Source organism: Syngnathus floridae, chromosome 3 (assembly GCF_059516105.1).
Source record: "Syngnathus floridae isolate MCC-2025c chromosome 3, RoL_Sflo_1.0, whole genome shotgun sequence".
In the NCBI taxonomy this organism is placed as follows: domain Eukaryota; kingdom Metazoa; phylum Chordata; class Actinopteri; order Syngnathiformes; family Syngnathidae; genus Syngnathus; species Syngnathus floridae.
In genome coordinates, this window is record NC_142415.1 from 7,898,621 (window position 1) to 7,909,100 (window position 10,480).

At 38.8% G+C, this 10,480-nt stretch overlaps 2 protein-coding genes across 2 annotated transcripts; one reads left to right on the forward strand and one right to left on the reverse strand.

Moving 5' to 3' along the window:
• Positions 1 to 1,998: 1,998 nt before the first annotated feature.
• Positions 1,999 to 5,897, reverse strand: slc39a1 (solute carrier family 39 member 1). Its single transcript, XM_088371833.1, has 4 exons — positions 5,570 to 5,897; positions 4,793 to 4,917; positions 4,240 to 4,560; positions 1,999 to 3,139 (listed from the first exon to the last, which is right to left on the reverse strand). Exons 1-4 carry the CDS (start codon positions 5,682 to 5,684, stop codon positions 2,786 to 2,788), a joined length of 915 nt encoding a protein of 304 aa, XP_088227959.1. The 5' UTR covers positions 5,685 to 5,897; the 3' UTR covers positions 1,999 to 2,785.
• Positions 5,898 to 6,837: 940 nt separating this feature from the next.
• On the forward strand, positions 6,838 to 8,799 carry tmem208 (transmembrane protein 208). The gene is made up of 6 exons (XM_088371834.1): positions 6,838 to 7,022; positions 7,516 to 7,611; positions 7,716 to 7,775; positions 7,869 to 8,005; positions 8,147 to 8,231; positions 8,325 to 8,799. The coding sequence occupies exons 1-6, from the start codon at positions 7,017 to 7,019 to the stop codon at positions 8,460 to 8,462; spliced, it is 522 nt and encodes a 173-aa protein (XP_088227960.1). The 5' UTR covers positions 6,838 to 7,016; the 3' UTR covers positions 8,463 to 8,799.
• The last annotated feature ends 1,681 nt before the right edge of the window (positions 8,800 to 10,480 follow it).

The window sequence follows — 10,480 nt, forward strand, 5'->3', positions numbered from 1 at the left end:
AAAAAAATGGGTTAGCAATTTCTTTAACATCAGGAAAGAGTGTTGATGTTATGCCATTTTGCAAAGCATGTGTGATGAGTACAAAACCCGCAGCTCCAATAAATTCAGGATTTTGCATAAAACATAAACAAAGGCGCCAGTGTGTGTGTGTTGTGTGTGTGTCTTCTACCATTCCTCAAATTTCCCAGCCTTGTGTTGCAAATCAATGCTTTTGTGGAAATCGAATGAGAAAAAAATGTGTGGGCGATGCAGACTTTAATCATATAGATTCTAACGGATTTAATGGGTGTTCAAACTAAGGCCCGCAACGATTTTTATAAATGGAATAGAATATGGCATGCACTTCAACTTTCAATTGCAGGGCACACAGAGACGAACAATCATCCCCACTCGCACCTACGTGCAATTTGGAGACCCCAATCAGCCTACCATGCATGTTTTTGGGATGTGGGAGGAAACTAAAGTGCCCAGAGAAAACCCACGCAGCCACAGGGAGGGCTGGACCCAGAAACGAACCCACGACCTCTGAACTGTGAGGCGGGCATGCTAACCAGTGTGCCACCCACATGCAATTTATTATTAGAACAAATAATGATATAAAACATACCAGCAAGTGTTCATAAAAATATTTTAGTGCATTAAAATAAACATTAAAAGCATTTTAATAGTTTCATACTTTTTGTAATGAGGTGAAACACTAACGGTGCTTTTAATCTATTTGCATTGTAGTACATAAAAAATTCCAGTAGATGGCAGTATGTTATCATCAACGATCATGAATTGGTCGTTGCATTGATTGTATTATTAAGGATAAACGTTTTAGCACAATTACATTCAATTACTTTCAGCAACCAATATTTGATCCGATAAAACTGATCTCACAGTGAAGACCGGATAACCAATATTATTACAAATACTTATTTATCCATTTACGAGTTCATAATACTTTGTATAAATAAACCACACATTCTACAACGCTGCTTGCATAGGGTGTAGCATGTAGTAATAGTTATGGCTTCCATCGGCTGTTGATGAAACCAAACGTTTAATTGTCTCGTTGTATTATTGTAAATACACATCAAGTTGACTAATTTTGAAATTACTAAAAGTCAAGGATAAAAAGTAAATGGAGGGCACTTATATAGTGTTTTATCCACTGTACGGTGCCCAATAATTCAAGTTACTGTGAAAAGAGTTATGAAAAATCTTTACATGATGGTACGGAATTTAGCAAGGTGATTCTGATCATTGAAGTTGACACATGATTTGCTTTCACGGGCCACATAAAATGATGTGGCCAGCCAGCTCTGAGCCCTCCGACCTTGAGTTTGACGCCCCTGTGATTTAAACAATAGTGCTGAACATTTCATTTACAATAGGGAACAGGACATTATGGCTAAATGGAGAACTGACCCCTGTGCTTTACGCAATAGTGTTTAACATTTCACCTCAGTTGTAAGAGGGAAAAGGACTTTCAAGTGCCAGTGTTGGAAAAACCCTGTCAGTTGTGGGATAATCATAGTTCCTCAACTGCAAACTGAATTGAACACTAAGATCAACACTAAGTGGGATATTTCTTATCATGATATCTAGACAGAAACCTAGGTTATGTATGAATTTATTGGATCATAAAAAGCATTAATTTGTTTTGCCTCTCAAAAAAGAAAAAGATTATTCATTCATTCATCTTCCAAACTGCTTATTCTCACAGGGGTCGTGGGCCTGCTAGAGCCTATCCCAGCAGTCTTTGGGCAGTTCAGGTACACCCTGAACTGGTCACCAGCCAATCGCGGGCACACCATCCACACTCACAATCACACCTACAGACAAATTGGAGTTAATTGTCCTTAGATTACAATTAATGATTGGATATGCAATGTACATATGCTCTCTTGTTTCATGTCTCACAATGCTAAAACGCGATACAATGCTGTTGAAGTAGTTTTATCAATTTGTGAATGTATTTTTTTTGTTCATTTTAGTTCAGCACATACAAGCTTTCTCAGATATCAATGTTTTATTTTATAAAAAAAGTTTAAAAAGAAAAATCTGTTTTTTCTTGATTACATTTTGGGTTTTAATACACAACGCATCAGGAAGAGTGCCTACTTTTAAGCAAGCTCACAAAATCTCATTATGAATCATACAAGCAACAATATATTACTAAGATCAAAAATGGGTTAAAGGCAGTGTCATAAAATGTCAGTACAAATCAAATGTCATGAGGTCAGTGATAGGCTACTAGAAGCAACAAAAAAACAAAACAAAGGCAGAATAACTTTAAAATTAATTATGTACGTATGTATACACGTTTGGAGGCACTTGTAAGGAGGCAATTATCATTTCAATCAAATTAACCAAAAGTAAATGGACACAAACGTAGTTGCTAATAATGTGACTCAATTGGATAAAACACAATGTGTGATACACACGGTAAACATCTTCAGTGGTTTCTTCAAGTTCAAATTGTTTGTCAGTGATGTGAAAGTTTGGATGTGCTCTGTTTATTCTTGACTAGCATGGTTATTAATCAAGACCTGTTCTTAAGTAAAACAACATATACTTATAAATCAATCATGAATTATTTTAAGAAGTAGACAGAAAGGTCTAAAAAAAAAAAAAATCAAGCAATGTTAATTTGTTCCTTTAAAAAATGCACTGGTGGACATGAAAAGTCAAGGACCTACAATACTGTCAAAAGGTGAGGAAAAAACGTTATCTCCATGCTCAGAACAGAGATGACGTCAAACACAAAGTCAAACTCTTGCCGCGCACCGGCTTCGTCTCAGCCCACGAACGTGAGTGCGGCCATGACGGCGAATCCCAGCAAGATGAAGAGCACCTTGAGCAGCTGCTTCCCGGGGGAGTTGAGCTCATGTGGGAGGATCTCGAGGAAGGTGATGTAGACAAAGGTCCCCGCCGCGAGGCCCTCCAGAACAGATTGGATGAGTGCGCCGGCCGCCAGCTGGGCCTCGATCACGCTGATGCCGATGGCAATGCCCAAAGGCGACATGACGGCGAACACGACGATATAAGCGGCAACCCATGCGGGACGAACTGCGCTCTGGACCAGCTTCACCGACAGGCTGAACACGATGATGCTCTTGTGGACCAGTATGGCGATGCAGATTTCCAACACCTGGAGGATGAAATATTCGTTTTTTAATTCATTTTATTAGACTGATTGTGTTTTCTATTCTTCCTGTGGAGAGTTGTATTTTGTCTATTCCATTAATTGTTTTAATCATTGTGAATACGCATCAGGAATAATGCTCGATATGAAATATTGTGATAAAAATTCACAGCTGTATGGCCGAGCCCTATTTGACAACTTTATAGTGTCATGCTAATCACTTAACAAAAATTTAACCTGTATTTTTTCCCCATTTCAATTTATTTTAAACCAACAATGAAAGTCAGGAAGATATCTGTTTGGTAATGAATTACAAATGAATTAACCTCAGAGAGAGTTGTTTGTGTTCTGTATTGAACTTAAATGATCTATTGCAGAGTGACTGTTATGTCTTTTATCAGAAATAAACTTAAGGTCTGCCTTAAAAATGATCTATATATCAAAAGTAGAAGTAGTGTCGGTTACTTAGTATCGTTATCAGTGATTTCTCAAAAGTTGAGTGCTCAAATTGATCTGAAAAAAAGTGGTATTACTAAACATCACTACCCGATGTATACAAGGGTATGCTGACCAGTCACTTATTTCATGAGAAATGGCTTCTCCCTCAAAATGGGCTGATATAACCAAAACAAGAAACATGGTATGATGAAAAGTCATACCATGGAACTGTTTGAAACTGCACAAAGTAACTCTTTCAAACGTATTTCTACTTATGAGCCTGCAATGAAACCTATAGCTGAAAAGTCCTGAAGCGAAAGAATTTTGAGGCTGCACAGAGGGTCCTATATGACCACATGACAAGACTTAAGTCCTATGACCGCAAGATTACTTTCTTGCCAAAGCATTTGACCAGAAGCTGAAAATGTACTCACTAGCCACAATTTATGATACACAAAAGTTGTATCAAATTTGATAGCTGTGAATACCTTGCAATACAGCACTGGCACTCCTGATGCACTGAACAGTAGAATTGATAAACAACAACTGTTAGTTAAGACTCTGCAAAAGTGCAATTAAACAATCAGAGAAAACCTTGCTTAATATTCAGTATTATCTGCAACCTTGAGATAATTCAATATCAGAAAATGTCATTCCTCTTTTATTACCTTTGAATCAGTATCCTGCAGACCGATAGCAAGCCCCTCGAACACGGAGTGGAGTGACAACGAGAGGAAGAGCATAAAGGAGCGAAAAGGCGAGTGGGCCTGAAAGTCCACATGGACATGGTGGCCACTGCTCTCCAGATCCGAACTCATGGAGGAGGTGTGGACATGGGCGTGGCCGTGGCCATTCCTGTTGTCCTGTATAAGTGGGACTCTCTCATTCCCAGTCCCACTATTCTCCCGACAGTTCAGAACGATCCTCTCCAACATGAGGACACCGAAGAAGCCGGCAGCGATGATGAACATAGGAAGTGGGAAGTTGACCTGTGAGAGAGAATGCGATCAAGCCTTGCCATCACAAAGTTTTGCGAAAGCAAATACGTAGATACTGTTAAAATGAAGTCAATAATATGAAATACATATTCCTGATATGAGAATAACATCACACGCAACCACAATATTATTACAGCTTACTGTCAAGTGCTCTTATGTAGTAAATTTTCTGATCGCAAAAGTAATAGGTGGGCAGATTATCCAGCAGGCAGATTAACTGTACCTCCATTGATGCCAGGGCAGCATTGATGTCCGCCAGGTAATCTGGGATAATATCCAGCAAACATGCTGCCAGAAAGACTCCACCAGCAAAGCAGCTAATCAGACTCAAAACTGTGCGGTGAGTCTCTGAAAATGCAACATTTAAAACAAAAACATTTCAATTCTGAAATCACACATGGTCATGCAATTAATTGATCCCACAATCTTTTTATGTGTGAATTAATGACAGATTAGACCAACACGTCATAGATTAGTTTTCAGATCCTTTTTATGGTGCTCAGAGAGAAGTAATATTTTCACTTCCACACTCGACTAGTCTAGATGCACTTTGGACAAGTTCACTATGACAACCACCTTTGTTGCATTATGAAAATATACAAACATTTACGATGCCTTTGGGCTACAGCACACAGTCATTGTCAGGTCAGGTGACCCAAACTTTGGGCAGAATGGAGTTCATTTCATGTATAAAAACCACTGCTGCAAATTCAAATTTTGTATTTAAAAACAAAACACGGTTTTACTCCCTGGGTATTAATCATCGGATTAGACCTACGTAATCGATCATGTACAAGTTGATAAAATCACTGACAATTAATCTAACACGTGACTCTTCACTGAGTAAAAAATCATTCATACATCCAGCCAGGTCTATCAGAGTCCGCTTTAAAAAAAATAGTTTTGATTGTAAATTAAGCCTTCGTTTACCTGTAATTCGGTCAACGTAATTCAAAAAAAAAAAAGCAAGAAATTCGTCAAGATCAGTAACTGCACTTACCTGTCCCATTTGTGTTTCTGAACCAAGCGACTCTCGCGGGGATGAAGCCGAAAAAAAGAGTTAGAAGTAACAAACCGACCAGAGCGCCTAATTTTACTTGAAGCAAAAAATCCATAATGTGTTAAAATGTCAGAGAGAGCCTCCTTCCCTACCTGACCTACAATTAAGTTGTGAAACTACATAAGGACTGCTCGTCAAAACAAACACGGATGGACTGTGGATGAGTCTCTGCTTCGACGGTGGCCGACAAAGGTCGAAAAGGAGCCAATCGAAAACAGCCCATGAGAAGAGAGCTGTCCCTGTGCTAAGATACAGCCGCCTTTTTGAGTGTGGTAGACCGACCGGCAAAAAAGCACTTTTTGACAGCTTCTCATTTACTTATAAGTAAAGTATAACACACCCGCACGCACAGACTCACGCATCCATTCATTTTCTGAACTGCTTAATCCTCACGAGGGTCACGTTACACACACACAAACATTAATTTAATTGAAAAAAAAAATAGCACGAGTAATTTTATAATCGGATGGTTAGAATGGTTTACTCTGTAGTTAACATACAACACTGAGTTTGGTTGGCAGTCGAAATGCTCAGAAAAATATTAAAAATTAATAATAATAATATAATATGAATAGTAAACTAAAATAATAATAAATTATTAAAAAATTGCATTTTATGTACAAAACACATTAATTAGGACAATAATTTTGGAAAGTAGTGGAAATGCTTTACAAATCACATATCTGTAATAATAAATACTATCCATCCATCCATCCATTTTCTGAACCGCTTAGTCCCCACGGGGGTCGCGGGCGTGCTGGAGCCTATCCCAGCCGTCATCGGGCAGTAGGCGGGGGACACCTTGAACTGGTTGCCAGCCAATTGCAGGGCACACAGAGACAGACAACCAATCGCACTCACACTCACATCTAGGGTCAATTTGGAGTCTTCAATCGGCCTGCCAAGCATGTTTTTGGAATGTGGGAGGAAACCGGAGTGCCCAGAGAAAACCCACGCGGGCCCGGGGAGAACATGCAAACTCCACACAGGGAGGGCCGGAGGTGGAATCGAACCCGCACCCTCCTAACTGTGAGGCGGACGTGCTACCCAGTGCGCCACCGAGCCGCCCAATAAATACTACGTCAAATTAAAAATTCAGTTTACAGTTAAACTGTTTGTTCTACTGTACAATGCAATGCTGCAGTTGCGAAACGGCCACAAGAGGGCAGACAACCACCAAATTTCAGTTTTGAAGGACCGGAATGACGTTTATTTCACTCGCCGGAACTGCCGATCTCAGACGGGTCGAACGCTGATGTGTTACAAGAAATGAGCGAATTTTTCTGCGAGTTTTCGATGAGGTAACATACGTATTAAAGTTGGTTCGAGGACAGCGTATTGTAAAGGGACACAGTGGAAGCGAGCACAAGTATCTCTCTGAGAGATAATGGCGGTGAGGTTGCACATACTTGCACTTTTTCTTTCACTGACTCAACTCTCCGACTGTGGCGTTATCTGTGCACATTTGGACCGTGGATTGCTTGACATATCACCGCCAGTTTTTATCCAGTGATTTTGTCATTTAGTTCACAAATGATATTCACTGTTGTAATTTATGTATGTTTTAAACAAATCTAATCATAGAGTAAATGTACAGAGTAACTAAACATTGTATGCAAAATGAGGACGATATTATTTGTTAAAAACATCTAGAAACTTATATTTACGTCAAATTTTATATATATATATATATATATATATATATATATATATATATATATATATATATATATATATATATATATACGTATATATTTTTTTTACTATAGTAAACCTCAAGAGCGAAACCAAAATAATTCAAAACCAGCAATTCATTTAATGACACGAAGTGCATATATGAAGTTATTAATGAAACCGACCCCCTGTCTCTCAATCTCTCTTTACAGCCAAAAGGCAAAGTTGGTACCAAGGGAAAGAAGCAGATTTTCGAGGACAACGAGTCAACTCTCAAGTTCTACACAAGAGTCATTCTGGGAGCTAATGTAAGCAGTAATCTTGCATATGTGTCCATTCATAATTGATTGATAATAAGTTGATGTATTGTTGGTCAATTTCCTAACTCTAAAATAATATTAATTATGCACAGGCCATATATGTTGCTGTAAATCTTTTCATCTTCTACAGTTCATCTACTTTTTGGACATGGGTGAGCATTATGTATATTGATTGATATGCTGTTCGAAATCTTTGGCCAACTATTATTTTAAGTACATTTTTGGATGTTTCCATTTTCATGCAGCTGCTATTCGCATTTGCGCTAGCTGTGTACGTTGGGAGTTACCGCTCCATGTCCACGATGGCCAAACCAGTGTTTGCTGATGACGGAAGTCTCTTTGATGGAGGAATAGACTTGAACATGGAACAAGGAATGGCAGAGTCAGTGATCACACATAACATTATACTGTCGCACCATAAAATATTTCAAATTTGTATGTAACTTGAATGAATGCATTCACAAGTTACATCATTAAAATATATATTACAGTAAATATCTATTTTTATTTTTATCTCCGCCAGGCACCTGAAGGATGTTATCCTACTCACAGTGTTTGTCCAAGTCCTCAGCTGTATCTCTTCATATTTTTGGTACCTGTGGTTGCTGGTAAGAGTTTTCACTTTAATTTTTACTCTCGACCCATGTTCATTTATTCGATTGCTTATTTTAAAGAGACGTAATGTGTGCGTTGTTTGCCAGGCACCGGCACGCGCCGCTCACCTACTTTGGGTGAACATTCTGGGCCCCTGGTTTACTGCAACAAGCCAATCGGCACCGGAGGAAGTGAATGAGAAAAGGCAGAGAAGACAAGATCGGCGACAGATGAAAAGATTCTGATGCTGCAGAGCAAAAGAAAGCAGTATTTTTTATACACAGGATCTATTGTAATCCTAAATTATGAGATAGAAGACATTATGTTGTTAAATTAAATGCAAACCTGATCTTGTCATCATGTTATTTCCATGTTTGTTTTCTTCCTGCATGCAATCCCATTTCCTTGTTTCCTTCCCTGTCATGTAAAGGTGTCAATGTCCACTCGGCACCTGTACATTTTTATTTTGTGCTGCGCATAAACATCCAACCCATACAAGTAAAATTGAGTTCCGAGTCATATTATGCTGCAGGGATGTTTTTGTCTTGCTTTATTTTGTTTTTGATTAAAAAATTGACGATACTCAGCAGTTTGGCTGTCTGTTGATAATGCAACCATGCAGCCATTTTTATTCTATTTCATCTGCAAGGCTTCGTGGCACAGTGAACTAGTGGTTAGCATTTCAGCCTCATAGTTGTCTGGGTATGAATCTCGATTTTCGCCTCTTAGTATTTTTGTGTGATTTCTTTTGGGCAATTTGGCTTCCTCTTGCATTTCAGAAATATGCAATTTAGAGAAGACTCAATTGGTCATTGTTGTGCGCGATGATTTGGCTTTGCTCTTGGCTGGAAGCCAGTCCAGGGTCTACTTGCCTCTCACTCAGCTGGGAAAGCAAAGTTTGGTCATTGGAATAAAAGATATAATAATCAATTTAAAAAATAATGATCTTTTAAATTTTTTTTTAACATGTTGGCTACTTGTAACAAAATTTGCATGGGTAGGAATCATTTAGGCATAACTATATACAGTAAATAAATATAAATGTTTTTTTACTTTAGTTGATCATTTGTGTCATTTATGAATAATTATAGACAGTTGACGGATGGCAATAATTTTGTCTGTTGGAAACATGCCTTGAACCTAAAAAGAGAGACAAATCAGAGAGTTGATCTGAAACAAGGAAACCAAATCGTCAACAGCTCAAGCTGTGACGTTGTCGGTGCACGCACTCACGTCTATTCATGTTATTTGAGCGTAGGTGATGACTACATACCTAAATTGAGAGTTTGTTAAATGTATCTTTTACGTGGAAACAAAGTGTGTCAATGATTGCACTGTTAATGCAAAGAGAGGGAGTAGGCTGGTGAAATTCAGATCCATCCGCAATATAATTACACATTTCTCTTGTAATTACATACGCAGCCGCTTAACTCAACAAACCACTACCTCCTGTTGCAGTTCTTCCACTCAGTTTGAAAGTCAATTGTTGCAAGAAAATAAAAATACCAACAAAAATCAAAGCTTGAGTTAATCCATTCCATACAGTCATTCAAACAAGCTCATTTTAGCTAAGGTCATTCTTCTCCGGAAACTTTTCCAGGATAACTTGCTTTTGCTTTGTCTGTGTCCTGCCCTGTGGTCCAATGCTGTCTCTATTATAGGGTTGTAAACAAAGTAACCAAAATGAGAGCAGCACTGCATCCAGTTGTCAGGGCCAATCCCACATGTGGCTTGTGAGAGGGACCAGGTTTCAGTGTAATTTAGCACTGGGTTTCCTCACACGCATGTTTGCCCAACCCCCACAAAATCACCAATATATAAAAATAGTATGTGTGCAGAACATTGAGGCTTATTTGATATTTCAACCCCTCTCTTCCACGGAGCCGGTCTTACTAGGCTCAATATCGTAAGTAATACTTTCAATAAAACGTACACACAAATTTATGTTCGTCCACCCACTTTCCATTTCATGCTGTTGGAGTGGAAACACGGAGTGAGATGGATCCCGAGATAATTTACAGCATATGAGAGTCCTTCTTGGCCGCTGCTTGAAGTTGGAGAGAAGAGCAAAGGGAGAGTGTCTCATGCGCCATGGATGGCTGTAAAAAGGGTTTCTCCTGACAAGATGAAATAAGGGAGTTGAAAAAGCATTCCCTTTACAAAGCTTGCCTCAGATTCTTTGCATGCACCATTTTCAAAATGGCCTCAACTGGTGATTCAAGATGAACAAGACCGTACAATGACCAGCCACAACAATAAAAGA